This window comes from Tupaia chinensis, unplaced genomic scaffold (genome assembly GCF_000334495.1).
Source record: "Tupaia chinensis unplaced genomic scaffold, TupChi_1.0 Scaffold149184_1, whole genome shotgun sequence".
Lineage (NCBI taxonomy): Eukaryota > Metazoa > Chordata > Mammalia > Scandentia > Tupaiidae > Tupaia > Tupaia belangeri.
The window spans coordinates 1,102,746-1,121,133 of NW_006209032.1; the positions used below are offsets into that span (position 1 = coordinate 1,102,746).

The following is an 18,388-nucleotide window of genomic DNA, read 5'->3' on the forward strand; positions in this document are numbered from 1 at the left end:
GCCGTTAACTCCTGTTTCCCCTTTTTTTTTTTTTTTTTTTGAGATTTTTAAAAATTTATTGATTGGCGTCATAACATAAGATTTTGAATAGTTTTATCTGGAGAATGTAAATTTTGCTTTACTTGTAGGCAACCTCCTGGGCAGTATGTTATCTTAGAAAGAACATGGGCTTTTCAGTAGAATATCTTTGTTGAGTCTGCTTGGTTTTTGTTTTTAATTGACTTTATATTTTAGAGCATTTTAGGTTTCCAAAAATTGAGTGGCAAGAACAGAGGGGGGAAAAAAAAACAAACAACAGAGAATTTACTTTATACTCCCTTGCATATGTACCCTCCCAGTTTCCCCCCTCTTTAACATGTTGCCTTAATGTGATACTTTTATTATAAAATCGAGGAACCAGTATTGAGACATTTTTATAAACTAGTTTATAGTTCACATTAGAGTTGACTCGTTAGTGTACATTGAGCGGGTTTCGGTCGGCACGTGATGATGGGTTGTGGTGCGATACAGGATGTCACCTGCTGACCCTGTCCTCCCCTACTCCCCGATCTTCAGCCAGCACTCATCTGTTTACTGTCTCCATAGTTTGGCCTTTTCCAGAATGCCATCTAGTTGGAATAATTTGCTATGTAGCCTTTTCAGATTGGCTTCTTTCACTCAGCAATATACATTTAAGGCTCCTGTATGTCTTTTCATGGCTTGATAGCTCATTTCTTCTTAACACTGAGTAATACTCTGTTGTATAGATGTACCATAGTTTGTTTATCCATTCACCTGTTAAAAGCCATCTAATCTCCATTGCTTTCAAGTTTGGCAATTATGAATAAAGCTGATAGGAATATTTCTGTTGAAGTTTGTGGCAAAAGAATAGACAGATCACTAAGACAGGGTAGAGGACCCAGAAATAGCCACACAAATACAGTATCTTTCAGAGTAGAAAGGTAATTCGGTGGAGAAATGATACTCTTTTTTTTTTTTTCTTTTCCTTTTTTAATTCAGTTGCCAGAGGGTGAATGAGCCCATGAGAGTGAGGGAGGGAGGGAGCACTTCCCTGTGGGGTATGGTCACACTGCAATCTTCTTTCGTCCATTTCTCCATCCTTTGACCACTTGTGCACACATGCTTGGTATGTTTTTCAAATCAGAGGGCTGGGATTCAAACCATGGTCAGACATGTGGGATCCAGCTACTACAGCACAACATTTAACCACTGTGCTTCCACAGTCTGGCCTAGAAAAGAACAACTAGATACCCAAATTAAAAAAAAAGAAAAAAAGTAAACACAGACCTTGCATCTTTCACAGAAATGAACTGAAAACAGATCATAGTACCTAAACATAAAATGTGAAACTATAAAATTCTTTGAAAGTAACACATGACCTTGGGTTCGGTGGTACTTCTTAGATACACCAAAAGCACACTTTGTGAAAGAAGATAAGTTGAACTTTTAATTTTAAAAACAATTTTTTAAAATTGAATTTCATTCAATATTATTTTTTTAAAGAATTATTTTATTTAACTTTATTTATTTATTTTTCAATTTGACCAGAGTGGGCAGAGTGAGAGCAAGAGAGAGAAAAAGTGAGAACGCAAGCTGCCAGGTCTAGGACTCGAACCACAGTTGGCCATGTGGGAGTCCACCATCCTAAACCACCACCCCACCTGCTGGCCCCTCAATATTATTATTTTTTTTAGTAGTAGTATTTTCCACTTTGATCAGAGAAAGAGAGGGAGGGAAAGTGAGAAAGTAAGCCACCAGGTCCAGGGCTATAACCACAGTTGGCCGTGTGGGGAGTTCACTGCCTTTAATCATCACACCACTTGCCAGTCCCTCAACTTTTTTTTATATATATATAGTATGTTTTTAAGAATTGAGACCAGCAGTTGGCGTAATGGCTATGTCGCTGGACTAACGTAGTTGACCGCAGTTCGAGTCCTGGACCCGGTGGCTTAAACTCACGCTGCGTGCGTGTGCGTGCATGCGTGCGTGCCCAAGATCCCAAGAGGAGAATGGAACAGAATGGATTGCGGTGTGGCCATCGACCCTGGGAGGTGATTTCTCACTTTCTGTCTCTCTGTCTCTCTGGCGCGCACATGCGCCCTATAACAAAAACCTCTAAAAAAATTTTTTTTTTGATTAAAAAAATGTATCTTTATTTGTTTATTTATTTTTTAATTTGACCAGAGAGGGACAGAGTGAAAGAAAGAGAGAAGGAAAGTGAGAAAGCAAACCGCCAAGACTTGAACTGCAGTCAATCATGTGGTAGTCCAGTGCCCTTAATTACCATGCCACCTGCCAGCCCCAAACTTTTGTTTTTTTTAAAGAGGTTTTCGCCATAGGGCGTGTGCTTTTGCTGAGGACAGAGTCCGAGACAGTGAAATCAGGGAAAGTGCGAAATCATTCCCCAGGAAAACAGCCTCAATGTAATTCCTTCTTCCCATTCTCCAGGGATCTTAGGCACACTCATACATGCACTGGCGTGATCCTTAAGCCACCAGGTTTGGGAATCAAACCATGGTCAGCCATGTGGGAATCTAGTGACATAACCACTACACAATCTGCTGGCTCCAGATGAGTAGAACTTTATTAAAATTAAAAACTTGGGTCACACACCAGCAGATGGCTTAATGATTGTCTTAATGGTTATGTCTCTGGACTCCGACATAGTCAACTGTGGTTTAAGTCCTGGAACTGGTGGCTTGAAACTCACAGCAGGTATGTGTGTGTGTGCCCAAAATCCCAAGAGGAGAATGAAGGAGAAGGGACTGTGGATGATTTCTCACTTTGTCTCTCTGTCTATCTGTCCAAGCTCTTGCATCCTCTAGCATAAGTCTCTTAAAAATAAAAGCTTGGGCCAACTGGTGGCATAGTGTTTAAGGTGGATGAATCCCAGGTGGCCAACTGCATGGTTCAAGTCTTGGATCCAGGAACTTTTGAGCACATGTATGTAAGTGCCCAAAAATCCCAAAAGGAGTGATTTGACTGTGTCCTGTGGGGTGGTACCTTGCTTTTCTCCTTTTTCATGAGCTTCACACAACCTCCGGCAAAATACTAAAAAAAAAGCTTATGCTCTGCAGAAGATACTTTTTGTTTTTTATACACTTTGCCAGAATGTGCATGTGCTTGCCAGAGAGAAAGCACCCTGTAAGGGTACAGTTACATTGCAATTCCTTCTTTTCCACTTTTCCCTTCTCTGGGGTTTTGGGCACACATGTACATGTATTTGGTGTGTTTTTCAAGCCATCAGGTCCAGGGCTCAAACTGCTGACCCCAGGAGAGAGTATTTAAATAAGCAAATTAAGTATGTTGAAGAACAAAGTACAAGAAAATGGAAAGTGTTAAAGGCATGAGGAAGGAGGCTTCTCTAGTAAGCTGTGAGTGGAATAGACACACGAGACTCACCTGTGTGACGCATGCTGCACTCCTTAGGCGGGGACCACATTGGAGGCCTGGGTTTGACTCCTGATTTAATGTAAAGGTCACATGGTAGTGTATACCTGTAATGCCAGTGACTTGGGATGCTGAGTGCAGGAGGATAGCAACATGGCAAGACCTTTCCAAAAACAAGAAAACAGACAATAGTAAATTACATGATTTACAAATTTTCTTTTTTTTTTTTTTTTTTTGGAGAAGTTTTTGCTATAGGGCACGTGCGCTCGCCAGACAGACAGAGACATAGAGACAGAAAGTAAGAAATCACCCCCCAGGGAGGATGGTCATGCCACAATCCCTTCTCCTCCATTCTCCTCTCGGGATCTTGGGCACGCACGCACACACGCCCGGCGTGAGTTTTAAGCCACTGGGTCCTGGACGTGAACTGCAGTTGACTACGTGGGAGTCCAGCGACATAGCCATTACGCTAACTGCTGGATTACAAATTTTCAAGCCAGGTATAAATTAAAGGAACAATTTGTCAGTAAACAGCAATCTTTTTTTTTTTTAAATTATTTATTTAATTTTATTTATTCATTCATTTATTTTACGTTGACCAGAGAGAGAGAGAGAGAGAGAGAGAGGAATAAAATAAGCCGCCAGGTCCAGGACTTGAACCGTGGTTGGCCATGTGGGAGTGTCCAGCACCTTAACCACCACACCACCTGTTGGTCCCTAAACAGCAATCTTGTAAGACAGTGGTTCTCAAAATGTGGCTCCTCAGAATAGTAACAATGGCACTTTGGAATTTTTTAGAAAGGCTCATTATCTGGAACCAGCTGATGGTATAATGGTTACGATGCTGGACTCTCAGGTAGTTGACTGTAGTTCGAGTCCTGGGACCTGGTAGCTTTAAGATTCATACCGGGTATGTGTGCATATATACGTGCATGTGTGCCCAAGGTCCCAAGAGGAGAATGGAGGAGAAGGGATTGTGGTGGTGCTATCCACCCTGGGGAGGTGATTTTTCACTTTCTGTCTCTCTGTCTCTCTAGTGAGCGCACACGCCGTATAGTAAAACTCTCTAAAAAGAATAATAAAAAAAATAAAATAAAGGCATATTATCAGGTCTCACTCCTGAGATTGGGGAGAAGACCCAGGCTTGTGTGCTTTTTTAAAAAAATTATTTCATTTCATTTATTCATTCATTCATTTTAATTTGACCAAATAGAGACACAGAGAGACAGGGAAAGTGAGAAAGCACGCCATCAGGTCCAGGACTCAAACTGCGGTTATCCATGGGGAGTGTCCAGCGCCTTAACCACCACACCACTTGTTGGCCCCCATGTGCTTTTTTTTTTTTTAGAGAGATTTTTGCTATAGGGTGCTTGTGCTCGCTGGGATGACAGAGAGACAGTGAGTGAGAAATCACCACCACCACCACCACCACCACCACCCTGGGGGGATGGCTACGTCCCAATCCCTTCTCCATTTTCCTCTTGGGATCTTGAGCACGCACACACACGTGCCTGGCGTGAGTTTAAGCCTCTGGGTCCGGGACTCGAACACCACTTTATCTACATGGAAGTTCAGCGACGTAGCCGTTACACCATGTGCTGGTTCCAGCTTGTGTGCTTTAAAAGCATTTCAGATGATTTTGCCATTCTCTGCGAAGATGTCTACAATTAAAACTTACATTTGTGTGTGACCCTGTTCCTTTGAGGGGCCACACACCACCCTCTTGCAGCAGTCCTCTGTTCCTCCTAGGCTATGTCCTGCCCAGCCACGTGACCGAGGAGATGCTGTGGGAGTGCAAGCAGCTCGGGGCTCACTCCCCCTCCACTTTGCTGACAACCCTCATGTTCTTTAACACCAAGTAAGTGTTCTAGAGGCTCCACGTTAGCCACTGCTGGTGTCTGCCCAGTGAAGAGGGTAGAAACTATCCAGAAGGACTTCCGAATTCCTGTAACACGTATTTGAGAACCTTTGGGCTACTGAAAGCCACCAGCCCCACTTGGCTGCATTTTATGTGGTGAACAGTGAGGCAAACAGCATTGCCAGATCCTTACCGTCCATCTTGATGTGGCTCCACCACTGGACACTGCTGGGGTATGGGCCTACCCAGATCCTGGGAGTGTGGGCAGTGGCTCCTCTGAAGCACTGATGGGCAGATGGTAAGTCTTGGTATCCTCCCGGACCCTTCCCTCTGCCTTGCTTTCACTTGCGGTCCAGGTACTTCCTATTGAAGACAGTGGACCAGCACATGAAGCTGGCCTTCTCCAAGGTCTTGAGACAGACAAAGAAGAACCCCTCTAATCCCAAGGATAAAAGTACAAGTATTCGGTACCTGAAGGCTCTTGGGATACACCAGACTGGCCAGAAAGGTAAGGGATGGAGGCAAGACAATAGAAATAATAGAAATAGATCGCTGCTCTGCTACCTTGCCGTGGTGCCTGCAGGGCTAACGATGAGTATTATTAAGATAGAAGGTTGCTGGATAGGAATTCTCAACTCCTTAGTCCCCATCCAGAAACATGAACTTTGCTCTTAGAAATAGAGAAGCCCCAGAGAGAATTCTCACCTCCTTAGTCCCCATCCAGAAACATGAACTTTGCTCTTAGAAATAGATCGCTGCTCTGCTACCTTGCCATGGTGCCTGCAGGGCTAACGAGTATTATTAAGATAGAAGGTTGCTGGATAGGAATTCTCAACTCCTTAGTCCCCATCCAGAAACATGAACTTTGCTCTTAGAAATAGAGAAGCCCCAGAGAAAACACCTGCCTCTTCCCTTTAGAAGCACCCCCATGCCTTTTGTCCTCCTCCTCTGCAGTATTCCTAGCTGTGGCTGAAAGCCTAAGATTACTGATTTGAGCCTGAGCTAAGGCCGTCTGATGCCAGGTCTGAGGGTGGTGGGGTGTGTTTTATAGTTACAGATGACATGTATGCAGAACAGACAGAAAATCCAGAGAATCCACTGAGGTGTCCCATCAAGCTCTACGATTTCTACCTCTTCAAATGGTGAGGAGGCTTCTATGTGACTGGCTAACCGTGTGTGGGTGTGTGTGTGTGGGCATGCTCACCTTTGTGCATACCTTATCATAGGAGAGACATTTTCTAATCTCAAGTGAGGGTAAAAATACTTCCCAAAAGCTAAATTTACAGCAGCTTGGCCAGCTTTCCCAAACTGTGTGCTGTGCCTCGAACTGCAATATAAAATAGATCCCTTGTGGTCACCTTTCATGGAGAGGGTGTGAGGCGTAGAGAGGTCACCTTCAGTACATCTTCAGCACAGACCTGCCCCTTCTTGGCCACCTCCTTTCGTCAGTGCTACAACTTATCCAGGGAAAAGCCTCTTGAATTTTCCCTCTTGACCTTGCAGTTTGGCATGTCATCTTCACGGCTGTGCCAGAATGATTTAGAGCAGCTGTAGGGCTTAGCATGTTACTCAGATTCAAACCTTCAGTGGCTTCTCATTAGAGAAGATTCCAGAGCCTTTCTTGCACTCCCCCTTGCACATCTCATGCCCATAGATCTCCTGGGTCTCTCTACATCCCCTCTTCTGACTGCTATTTCTCTTCTCAGCTGTAACACGTTTTATCAGGGAAACATTTCCAGACACCCAGTCTGATCCCTCTGGCTGTTTTCTCTGTACCATTATTTGTTTCTGTGTGTGTGTGTGTGTGTGTGTGTGTGTGTGTAAGTGTAACTTCAGTTGCTGTCTCCCTTCCTAATCCATAATCTTAACATCCGTACCTGGTGCTAGTGCACGGATGAGTAACCGTTAGTGGGTGGAGTTGCCAAGTACTTCATAGAGGTACAGCACAGTGGGTGCGGTGGTGGGCTGGGAGGCCAGCTTCATGTGCTGGTCCACTGTCTTCAATTGGGCCATTATTAGTGGGTAGAGAAAACAGAATGAGCAAAGACTTGGCGATAGCTCACCTGAGCAGTGAAGTTGGCTCCAAGTGGGCTACTCCAGTAGATGAGCTCAGGGGAGCCCGGGGAGGTGCAGGCAGTGTGGGGTCACAGCTGGCACTTACGGAGGAGCAGCAGAATTGAGGAGACACAAAGAGGTCCCAAAAGTGGTATGTGGTTGCTGCTGTACCCACTTGAGCAGGCAATAACCGCCCAGGAGGTGCAAAGCTGGGGGTGGAGGTGGTGATGGTGTTGCCCAGCTTTTACCAACATCTTCTTCAGCCCCCAGAGTGTGAAAGGCCGGAATGACACCTTTTACCTGACACCTGAGCCGGTGGTGGCCCCCAACAGTCCAATCTGGTACTCAGTCCAGCCTATCAGCAGAGAGCAGATGGGACAAATGCTGACCCGGATCCTGGTGATACGAGAAATTCAGGAGGCCATTGCCGTGGCCAGTGCCAGCACTATGCACTGAGAATCCTCAGCCATGGTGCAAGAAAAACCGCCGGGAGAAATCGGACAGACTTTCACACTAAAGAAGAGGCCTCCATTTTTTCTTTTTTTATTCGTGTAGTTAAGAAGCCTTTCAGGCTGCTTCTGTTTAAAATGTTAAAGAAAACCTTTCCCCCTCTGCATCTCCATAAGCCTGCTATGGCTCATCCTCAGCCCTGGGGCTTGGGGTTTCCTGAGAGCCAGAAGCCCTAGAAAGTTGCTGGGTGACTTTTTTTTTTTCCTTTTCTTTCTTTCATTTTTTTTTTTTTTTTTTGTCCTCGGGTCTGGGGCCTGGCCTGGGGAAAGGGAATGGACTGTTAGGAGAAATGTGGCCACTTCCTTTCCTCGAGAAAGATGGAATTAATGATGGATGAACCCTCCAGGGAATCTTCCAGCTGGCTTCCACCGCGGACTGGCAGACTTCACTGACCACAGGGGAGGCACGTTCTGTTCTTTCTTCTTGCTCAGAAATAAACTTAGCATCTTAATGGAAGAAAAATGAGGGGAACTTCAATTATGATTTATTAAAGACAATTTCTATTACACCCCCCCCCTTTATGAGAAGTGACATTTTAGGTGTTAAAAATAAAAACTTTACCAAGCCTTTTTTTTTTTTTGTTGGCCTAACATTGAGGCCTTAAACCTGGGGCTCCTGTGCCTGATGGAATTCTTGTAACATACACTCGTGTATCATATAAAGATACCACTCTTGTTTCTCTTATGTATTCTTACTCTAGTTGTTTATTAAGAATGACAAGCACGTCTTTTCAACATGCTAGTGAACAATGCCTCTTTATTTGGGGGAGGAGCCTGGCGGGACCGTGGGACCAAAGCCAGGCGAGGTCCTGCGGGAGGCGGGCGGGTCGGGAAACAGCCCGGCGTACCTATTGACTGCCGCTGTGTGTTGTGCGCACGCGCCTGTCTCCCCTCCTGCCACGCCCCTGCAGCGCCCGTGCGCATTGCGGCCTGACGTCAGCGACGCGCGCAGCGCAGTGACGAAATCGCCTGGTTTATATTGGCGCGGCTCAGGCAGTAGCGGCCTCTGCGGCGCGGTCCTCGGAGACACGCGGCGGCTCCCCGCGCTGGCCATGGCGGACTACCTGATTAGCGGCGGCACGTCCTACGTGCCGGACGACGGACTCACAGCACAGCAGCTCTTCAACTGCGGGGACGGCCTCACCTACAAGTGCGGGCGTGCGGGACTCACCTGGGCTAGGAGAGGGACGGCTCTCTGGGCCAGGGAACCGGAAGGAGGCATCGATTGAGCCTTTTGGGGCTCGGGCGGGGGGACAGGTTATGGGAATTACGCTCCCGTCTCCGCGGCACACTTCTACACCTCCGGAGTGGGTGTTGGGGTGGGAGGAAGCACCTGGGCAGTAGGGGTAGGATTTCTGGCTGGAGTCTCCGTTCTCTGGACACATGGAATTGTCGAGGTGCAGGAGAACTGATGACAGCTCAGTGGCAGGAACGTTTCCCTGTTGTGTCCACCTTTTGCCCTGCCTTGCCTGTGACACATGGGCTCAGCCAGTGCCAATCTACTCTGATATCTTAAGTGTCTGTAGGGATGAAGTCTCATGCAGCCATAAAACCTGAAAGCCAAACTCCCAATTCACTCCCCTCTCCCCGCAGCGACTTTCTCATCCTTCCTGGGTACATCGACTTCACTGCAGACCAGGTGGTGAGTATAATCAGTAATTGGGTCCTGAACAACAAAGTGGGCCGAGGTACTGCTACCTGGTCTTAGGGCTACCTTACCAGATTGGGCTTGGGGCTGGATTCCATGGGATGGTTTTGCTGGCTGGCATGCATATCCTAGATAGCAGCTGTTTGAAGAGCGCCTGGTACCACCCTGAAGTATAAGAGGTGCTTCCGTACACCAGCGGACGTTTATCTCCTTAGGACCTGACCTCTGCCCTGACCAAGAAGATCACTTTGAAGACACCCCTAGTTTCCTCGCCCATGGACACAGTCACAGAGGCTGGAATGGCCATAGCAATGGCGGTGAGCACCGTGGGATATCAGAAGCAGGGCTGTCACCTCCCTTCCCCAAAAGTATACAGCCGTGCCTCTCATTCTTTCTGTTTGTCCTGTAGCTCACAGGCGGTATCGGCTTCATCCACCACAACTGCACACCCGAATTCCAGGCCAATGAAGTCCGCAAAGTGAAGGTCAGAAGGGCAAGGATTGTCTCCAAGAGCTGCTGAGAATTGCACTTAGGTGGAGAGGGGTGGGAGTGAGAGGTGTTTCTTCTCACTTAGGGTCCTTTCTTCCCACTGAGGGGTTCAGTTACTAAGGAGATAGATCCCAAGATCATGTTAAGACTGTAGAGTGCCTCTAGCCCATGTCTCTTGTTAGAGTTGTTGGTGTAACTTGGCCCTGTGGCACTGCCACACGGGAAGTTGGGCACACACCCGCATGCTTCAGACCAGGAACTTGAAGGCGGTTCAGAGATGCAACGCCCTTTCTCACCATCCCTTCCAGAAATATGAGCAGGGATTCATCACAGACCCTGTGGTCCTCAGCCCCAAGGATCGCGTGCGGGATGTTTTTGAGGCCAAGGCCCGGCATGGCTTCTGTGGTATCCCCATCACAGACACAGGCCGGATGGGGAGCCGCTTGGTGGGCATCATCTCGTCGAGGGACATTGATTTTCTCAAGGAGGAGGAGCATGACCGTCCTTTGGAAGAGGTGGGCTCCATTAGCAGAGCATAGCCCGGCCCTGGCAGCTCATAGTGAAGATACCAGGCTTCCATTGCCCACAGGCAATCCCCAGGGGTCTCTTCTGTCTGGGAAAGATGAACGTCCAGCCACATTTTGACTTCGTCCTGGGGTCCCTGCACTTCCTTCCCCCCTGAATTGCTAGCATTCTGGCTGTGTTCTTGTTGCTGCTCTCGGGGGATCTCGTGGCAGGCTGTGTCCTGTACCATGCTATCCTTTCTACTCGGCTGTCAGTGTACTGCTGCAGGGGCTGGCAGGTTCCTCTGGGGAAGCGTGGTTTGGGTGCAGCTGCATGAACGTGGTCTTCCAATCCTCACCACGCTACTGTGTCCCAGATCATGACCAAGAGGGAGGACTTGGTGGTGGCCCCTGCAGGCATCACACTGAAGGAAGCAAATGAAATCCTGCAGCGCAGCAAGAAGGGTGAGTCCTAGGGGTGGGAAGGGGCCTGGAACCAATGCTTTGGATCCTGACTCCTGTCCTGCCCCACCTCAGGAAAGTTGCCCATTGTTAATGAAGATGATGAGCTGGTGGCCATCATTGCCCGGACAGACCTGAAGAAGAATCGAGACTACCCACTGGCCTCCAAAGATGCCAAGAAGCAGCTCCTGTGTGGGGCCGCCATTGGCACTCACGAGGACGACAAGTACAGGCTGGACTTGCTGGCCCAGGCCGGTGTGGATGCTGTGGTGTTGGTGAGCGGACGCACAGACGGGGGATACTCGGGGCAGCTCCCATGTCCTGGTCTGACCGGGTCTCTTCCTGTCCCAGGACTCTTCCCAGGGAAACTCTATCTTCCAGATCAATATGATCAAGTACATCAAAGAGAAATACCCCAGTCTCCAAGTCATCGGGGGCAATGGTAAGGCAAGACAGGGCGCCGAAGCATGTAGTGCGGGATTTGGGGAGCTAGGCTCCCAATGGGACCTTCACTTGTGTCTCTCCCTCTTTACTGTAGTGGTCACTGCTGCTCAGGCCAAGAACCTCATCGATGCAGGCGTGGATGCGCTGAGGGTGGGCATGGGAAGTGGCTCCATCTGCATCACCCAGGAAGGTAAGAATGGGCTCTCACAGGGCCCACAGAGACCCTGGCGTCTAGCCCCACATGCCCTTGTGCCAAGTGCTCTTAGGGGAACTACATAGTCCTCTCATAGGGGCAGCTCTGGGGCCAAACAGGCCTCTTGGATGGGTGACATGGCTGGAAGCAAGACAAGTTCTTGTCATCCCTCATCTGCCACTCCCCTGCCTCGCCTGGCCTCCTTGCTCCTGCTCTGCGCCCTCTCTAAACTCTGGTCTGTTTGTTTTATTTAGTGGCTCCCAAGATCCCTCCAGACATAAAGTCCCACAGCCCCAAATGCCCTTCTACTGTCACGGGCTGCTATAGTAAGTCCAGCCCGGCCCACTGGCCCGGCCCAGCTGCCCACTGCCCGGCTGCTTGGTTGACTGTAGCTGTAGCTCCCGGGGTTTGTGGTGCTGATGGGTGGGCAGGGCAACTCAAGTACAGACCATGGTTTGGGGGCTGCTCTAGAACACAGCTCCCTCTTCTTCCTGGGGCACTCATAGGGCCGGACCTCCTTCCCCAGGCAGGCCCCGCTCTGCCCACATCTTCTACAGTAAGCATGGCTCGTCCATCTCTGGAGCCTGCTGTCCCTAACCCTGACCACTGCCCTCATCTTGCCTGAGCTGTACACCACAGAGAAGGCTGGGCCTGACTCAGTGCCCCTGGGTACTAACTGCACGGTGACCCCGGCCCTACCTGATACCAGCTGGGCGGGGCTTTCCCGGCTGCTAAGACTGCATGTGCCTGAGGCTGCCCTGGGCCCTGCACACATGCACGCGCACACGCAGGGGCGAGTGGAGGCCAGCACTGCTGTTGAGACTGTTGAGGCAGACGGGGCAGCGACCATCCCAGACACATCTTTCCTCAGCCAAGCCGTGGTTCTGGTGCAGGTGTAGCCGAGAGCTCCTGGGTGCTAAGTGCGGCCACAGCGGCCCTTGGCTGTGTCTGTTAACCCTACGCCCACTCATCTGTCCACCATCTGCATCTCTCCACAGTGTTGGCCTGCGGGCGACCACAAGCCACAGCCGTGTACAAGGTGTCAGAGTATGCGCGGCGCTTTGGTGTTCCTGTCATCGCTGACGGAGGGATCCAAAATGTGGGTCATATTGCCAAAGCCTTGGCCCTCGGGGCTTCTACAGGTGAGGCTGGCAGCCCTGGACCTGGCAGGCCCATTCCTGAGTGCCTCTCAGACTGCCCCGAGCATCCCATCTGTCCACAGTCATGATGGGCTCCCTCCTGGCTGCCACCACCGAGGCCCCCGGGGAGTACTTCTTCTCCGACGGGATCCGGCTGAAGAAATACCGTGGTATGGGTTCTCTCGATGCCATGGACAAGCACCTCAGCAGCCAGAACCGATACTTCAGGTGGGACTGCGGCCAGGTGCCTCACACACCTGTACTGGCGATCTCTTCCCTGCCGTGACCCTGCCTGTGTCTGTCCCTCCTTGCAGTGAAGCTGACAAAATCAAAGTGGCCCAGGGGGTGTCTGGGGCTGTGCAGGACAAAGGGTCCATCCACAAATTTGTCCCCTACCTTATTGCTGGCATCCAGCACTCCTGCCAAGACATTGGTGCCAAGAGCTTGACACAAGTCAGGTGAGCTTGGGGAGCAAGGACATGTGTAGAGGGTGGGCCCCGGGCCAACTGCCCACACCCAACATCTGCCCCTCTCCAGAGCCATGATGTACTCCGGGGAGCTTAAGTTTGAGAAGAGAACATCCTCGGCTCAGGTGGAAGGCGGCGTTCACAGCCTCCATTCGTAAGTGACCCTGTGTGTGGGTAGGGTAGACCCTGCACTGTGCATGTCCCCTTCCTGCCCTCGCCTCACCGGGGTTCGTTCTGCCTACAGGTATGAGAAGCGGCTTTTCTGAAAAGGGATCCAGCACACCCCCTTCTCAGTTTTTTCAATAAAAGTTTGGAAAAAAGAAAAAAGCCTCCTCTCTGAGATAAACCAGCTGGTGGGGCTCTGCTGCTGCCAGCACCACAGATGCACACAATCAGCACCCCAATTCCAGGGGAACCTCACCCTGAGGTAGCTCCATGACCTGAAGGGGCAGTTCCAGGTTCCGAGAGCTCCTGAGTTCTGAGGCTGCCCACAAAGCAGCCCTGACCCACTGGCTGTGGAGGGTCCAGTCTCATGCTGAGAACCTGATGGGGTGGCCCCCTGAGGGCTCACATAATAAGTCTGGGACTGGCATCCACGGGACATCCTGCTAGCAGGGCTAGGGGTCCAGGTTGACATGCATACGCGTTCCCCAACTGGAACCTCGAAAAGGCCCTGTGAGGAAAGCCATTGAGATCCTTGGAATGCACCTGAGCAAAGTAGTTCTAGAACGGGTATCTGCATCCGATCTCTAAGAGCTGAGTGACCCTACGTACAGTGGAAAAAGGGCGCATTGGTCAACCTGCACACCAAGTGCCCTCAGCCAGCAGCCCCTGGCTAGAAACACACCTGAAACAAAGTGGAAGAAGTATAAATTATTAATATGCTAGTGAGCAAGACAAGTGTTGGGAGTGCCCAAGAGACAATGCAAGCTGGGAACTCCTGTACTCTGCGATGTCCAGGGCCTTCCAGGTCAGCAGGTCAGTCCTTGGTGGTTTATTCTGCAGTTTGTCCTACAGATGTGAGTGAAGTCCCTCCAGGTGGGGGGATGAGAGCAGCTCCTGTCACTCGGCCTTCGTGACACAGGAAGTTGAACGTGGCACAGGCATTGGGCTGCAAAGAAGAAGCCAGCATCAGCCTGCCTGGAACAGGGCCTGAGCTCCCAGCACTCCCAAACCCTGGTCTTACCGTGTCCTGCACTTCCACAGCGATGCCACGGCGCCTCATGGCTTGCAGTACCTGAGACTCCAGCCGCTCAGTCCGGTCTCCAGTGCCCACCACAACAATCTCTAGGGGGAGAGGGTGCAAGTCTACAGCAGGGTCTGGAGAGGCTGGAGCAGGGGGGACCTTGTGGCACTCAGCACCTAGGCCGGCCCTCCTCCCATACCTATCCTGGGCTCCAGCATCCAGAAGAGGGAGAAGCTCTCTTCCGTGATGTCCAGGTGGGACCCCACCTATCCGGAGAGAAGGCGGGTCAATACGACAGGCAAACCCACGCACCTTTTGCCCCTGGAGCCAACAGGGAAAGGCCAGATTAGCCAGGGACACAAGCAGGGAGACGGCTGCGACTCCGGCGTTTCCCACCGAGGGGTAGGCTCACGTTCCACTGCACCACCGAGTGCGGGAGCAACGCGCAGGGCCCGAGCACGCGGTTTCCGTTGACCATGAAGCCGCGGCTGCTGTAGCTCTCGATGTACATGGCGTGAGGGGACTCGCGCTGCAGCAGAGAGATGCGCGTCCGCTGATACAATTCGTCGTCTGCGGGCGAAAGCCGATGGCCACGCCGTGGGGTCCTGCGGAGGGGTAAGGTCAGGGGCGTGTGCCCGGGCAGTGCCAGACCGGGGGTTCCGGATCCTGCAGGGCAGATGGTCCGGGTGCGGGATCCAGGCTCACCATGACAGCTGGACGGGCGGATAACGCAGGGCGGGTCGCGCTCGACACAGGGTGCGCAGTGCGAAAGCAGCAGCCATGGCTGACTCCCGCGTAGCGAGGCCGTCGCAGGGCTGGTGGGACCGCCGCGGAGCCTGTCCCGACGCGGCAACAGCGCCCCCTGTGTCTCGGAGGGCACGGTGCCGCTCGGCCCGCAGCCCAGTGCCATCTTTCCCTGAAGGGCGCGTCCCCCGGCGCGGCTCCGATGTCAGCACCTGCCGCCTGTCCCGCCCCCGGATCCCCACCGACCGTCCCCGGGGAGTGGGACACCTGTACTGTGGCCGCCCTCGGGGCGCTGCCTGGGCGGCAGAGGCAGGCTGGCCCCCCAGCTCGCCGCCCTGGCCTGGGCGTGGTGTTAGCTCCAAACCCCTAATCCCAGGCTTTGGGGCTTCGGGCTCGGTGGGCGGGGCTGGCGGCTCAGGTTTCCCGGGCTCTCCTGGCAATCACGCCCCTCCCCAACCGTCACCCGCGCGACCGTTGGCGGCGCCGCCGCGCTCTGCGAGGGCGTGGCCGCGCATGGATTGGCTTCTTGGGAACGCGAGGGGGCGTGGCTAAGTGGTTTCGCCTTAAAATGGCTCCAAGGCTGCGGGCAGCCAGAGCAAGCGGAAGGGCACGCGGTGGTGGTATTGTCGTACCTCTTCTGGTGGGACCTGCCGGGCCGAACCGGACCAGACTCGAACTAGGCAGCGCCTGGAGCATCACCCTCTCCTCGCTTGCTCTGCTCGCGCCCCGAGAGTCCCACGCCCCCCGTCTTGAGCCGAGGCGCGGGCCTACTGGCGCCAGAGTCGCTGGCGTCCGCGCGGGGTTTGGGCACCTCCGCGCTCCGGTTCTGTCGTGGCCTCAGGGGAACATTGTCGCGTTCGCTACCCGCAGGCCTGGGCGGGCGGGAGGCTCGGCGCCGTCGGTGCCTGGCGGTGAGTCTGCCAGAGCGGGACGCAGTGGGTTTTCAGGGCTCCCGACACTGTTGTGTGGGCCCGTTCGGTGTGTGGCGCCCCGGGCGCTGGCAGCGTCACCGGACAAAGGGCCCCGAGCGCGGGGGTGTCCCCAAGGAGGACGCGCGGGTTTACTTCCTCTCCGGCCCCACTGGTACTCTTCCCTCTTGGCGGATTCTGAAGCCCGCCCCGCCACCGTCACACCAGTGGCCTTGGCTGCGTGGGATCGACAGGGCTAATCCTGCCCCGCGGATCTAATCCGGATCGGGACCCAGTTCCAGGGGAGCCCCCCACTTCCCCTTCTTTTGTTCTGGGGCCCAGGTGAGCGCCTCGTTCCCACTAGACTTCGGTTTCACTGCCGTCTCCCGGGTCCGCCTCCTGGGACTGGGGATGGGCGGGTTCTGGTCTGGCCCCAGGGCGAGTGACCCGGGGGCAGGAGCCTCCCCTCCAACGGCTGGACAGCGGGCAACGGAATCCCAAAAGCAGCTGTTGTCTCCAGAGCATTCCAGCTGCGCTTGGATTTCGTTCCCTGCTCTTCTGCCTGAGCAGCGCCCTGGCCCAGATGGGGTGGCCCCTGACCCCTAGACGTACTTTATTGGGCCGCTCTGGTCTCCGTCCTTCTCGCAGGTGCGCCCTCAGGCTGCAGGTGGCGGATGTAGACGTCGGAGAGCCACGGCTGGTGGCCATCTCTGGAACCCTCAGGGATCACTGGCGAGGGAGGGTGTACCCAAGGCCTCCGGGTAGGGCTGCAATGGCGGTGAGTCCCACAGGGCCGCCCCAGCCCGCAGTTTGCTAAAGATAGCCCTTCACTTCCTGGGGAAAAACCACCCCAACCGTCTTCGCAGACCGAGAGTAGCTTAAGTCTCTGAGCTCGGCCTTGGCCCCCAAATCGGCTAGCATGTCTCCAGGTCCTGCGCCTGCGGCATGGAAAGCGCTTTGGAATGACACGATCACTCCCGTTGAGTGGGCACCCAAGAAGCCATCGGGAATGTCGTGTCCGCCCAGTGCTCTTTCGGCGCCTCCCAGCCAGGCTCCACAGGAAGGAGCCCTGGCGAGCTTTTCCTGCCCCTAGGTTTCCCTCTCCCCAGGTCTGCCATCCACCCCACCCCCCACCCCAACGCTCGTGCACACACACCAGCACCACCACTCCAGGGCAGAGACCAGGGGTTCCTCCAGCTCTGCAAAATCGGGCTGGCTCTATTTAGTGGGGGGCAGGGGGATTAATAAGTTACATCGAAACGAAAGCATGTGGGGGCCCTCGTGGGGCGGCTTTCACAGTAGAGGAGCTGGATGCTCCGACTGAGGTCTCTAGCGGAATCTTCTCTAGGTCACATTGTGATCTTTGCCCACAGTGACTCATAACCTAAAACAGGAAGCGGGAGGATCACTGTTAAAATACACTAAATTAAACGAAAAATATTAAAAGCTAGTAATTTGGGGAACTATGAAGTTGATGGTTCTAATTGGATGTTACAAGAAAATTCTGAGTGAGCATTTATCGGGAATAAAGATTATTTCAAACGACAGAAATGCTTGCAAGTAACCTGAAACTGCACAACACAACGTGGGATTTTAAAAGTACGTCGTGAGAGTGGCGTTCATGTTAATGCCTTGTGCCAGTGACAAATCATTTGGACATCTGATTGACGCGTAAAATGGGGGCAACGAGACGTTATCACACAAACACAAAGATGTGAGACTTGGATGAGAAGAGAAGGCGCCGAGCCCTCACCGGGCCCCGAGGGTCCTCCCCTTGGTCGCTAGTACAGGGCAACGGCGAAAGAACCCTAGGGCCGCCGAGATTTCGGACCCGGGGCCGAGCGAACAGGTGGACAGCACCGAGGGAGCGCTAGCGGCGGTGGGTCGAGGGCTGCCAAGCCCGCTCACTCCCGCGCACCTGTCGGCTCCGGGCCGCGGCCGGATCTCCGCCCCCTTCAGTCTGCCCTTCCGGAAGTTCCACCTCCCGAGATTTCGCTTCCTGCTCCGCTTACTCCTTCCGGTCGCCATGGCGACCGGGCGCCTTGGGTTGGGGGAGACCCTCGGAGCCCTCAACGCGGCCCTGGGGCCAGGCGACCCCGTGTGGTTCAAGGAGACGCGCGCTCGCCACCTGCGTGCCCGAGACTTCCTGGCGCCGCGGCGCGCACTCCAGGCCCGTTTCGGGGAGGGGCAGGTAGGCACGAGCCGGGCGGGGGCTGTCGACCAGGGGTTTCGGGGAGTAAAGCGGTCCGCTCCCATTCCGGTCCGTCCGCAGGTGCCCGATCGCGTTGTACATGCTGTTGCCTGCCTACAGGGCCCAGGTGTGGCCCCGGTGCTGCGCTGCGCGCCGACCCCCGCGGGTCTGTCCCTCCAGCTGCAGCGGCCCGCGGTCTTCG

At 52.9% G+C, this 18,388-nt stretch overlaps 4 protein-coding genes and 2 non-coding genes across 8 annotated transcripts in view; 5 read left to right on the forward strand and 1 right to left on the reverse strand.

The window, feature by feature from the left end:
* Window positions 1-8,551, forward strand: part of QRICH1 (glutamine rich 1) — a 37,041-nt gene extending 28,490 nt beyond the window's left edge. Inside the window, 4 exon segments of the mRNA XM_006170986.3 lie at window positions 5,140-5,248; window positions 5,605-5,756; window positions 6,300-6,390; window positions 7,567-8,551. Of these exon segments, the coding sequence (XP_006171048.1) occupies window positions 5,140-5,248; window positions 5,605-5,756; window positions 6,300-6,390; window positions 7,567-7,759 (545 nt within the window). The 3' untranslated portion in view covers window positions 7,760-8,551.
* Window positions 8,552-8,801: 250 nt separating this feature from the next.
* On the forward strand, window positions 8,802-13,484 carry IMPDH2 (inosine monophosphate dehydrogenase 2). 2 transcript variants are annotated; one of them, XM_006170987.3, is made up of 15 exons: window positions 8,802-8,962; window positions 9,406-9,454; window positions 9,676-9,777; window positions 9,870-9,944; window positions 10,258-10,464; window positions 10,830-10,917; window positions 10,990-11,189; window positions 11,266-11,356; window positions 11,453-11,548; window positions 11,806-11,877; window positions 12,550-12,693; window positions 12,774-12,918; window positions 13,005-13,148; window positions 13,228-13,311; window positions 13,402-13,484. In XM_006170987.3, the coding sequence occupies exons 1-15, from the start codon at window positions 8,865-8,867 to the stop codon at window positions 13,421-13,423; spliced, it is 1,617 nt and encodes a 538-aa protein (XP_006171049.1). In that variant the 5' UTR covers window positions 8,802-8,864; the 3' UTR covers window positions 13,424-13,484. The 2 variants fall into 2 exon arrangements, with proteins under 2 accessions (XP_006171049.1, XP_006171050.1); XM_006170988.3 differs by lacking the exon at window positions 11,806-11,877 and having other exon boundaries at window positions 8,803-8,962.
* Window positions 13,485-14,015: 531 nt separating this feature from the next.
* Window positions 14,016-15,404, reverse strand: NDUFAF3 (NADH:ubiquinone oxidoreductase complex assembly factor 3). Of its 2 annotated transcripts, none has more exons than XM_014585193.2 (5): window positions 15,049-15,404; window positions 14,756-14,948; window positions 14,543-14,609; window positions 14,344-14,465; window positions 14,016-14,268 (listed from the first exon to the last, which is right to left on the reverse strand). In XM_014585193.2, the coding sequence occupies exons 1-5, from the start codon at window positions 15,123-15,125 to the stop codon at window positions 14,152-14,154; spliced, it is 576 nt and encodes a 191-aa protein (XP_014440679.1). In that variant the 5' UTR covers window positions 15,126-15,404; the 3' UTR covers window positions 14,016-14,151. The 2 variants fall into 2 exon arrangements, with proteins under 2 accessions (XP_014440679.1, XP_006171051.1); XM_006170989.2 differs by having other exon boundaries at window positions 14,344-14,444; window positions 15,049-15,179.
* Window positions 15,405-16,482: 1,078 nt separating this feature from the next.
* Window positions 16,483-16,546, forward strand: MIR191 (microRNA mir-191). The gene has a single exon (NR_129457.1). It is a non-coding gene; the product is annotated as a microRNA mir-191 (primary transcript).
* Window positions 16,547-16,956: 410 nt separating this feature from the next.
* MIR425 (microRNA mir-425) lies at window positions 16,957-17,017 on the forward strand. The gene has a single exon (NR_129458.1). It is a non-coding gene; the product is annotated as a microRNA mir-425 (primary transcript).
* An 898-nt stretch (window positions 17,018-17,915) lies between these two features.
* On the forward strand, window positions 17,916-18,387 carry LOC114004478 (DALR anticodon-binding domain-containing protein 3; the record flags this gene model as incomplete). Its single annotated transcript, XM_027769286.1, has 2 exons — window positions 17,916-18,186; window positions 18,268-18,387. Coding segments are annotated over exons 1-2 (285 nt in total), but the record flags the coding sequence as incomplete, so codon positions are not given.
* Window position 18,388: the final 1 nt, after the last annotated feature.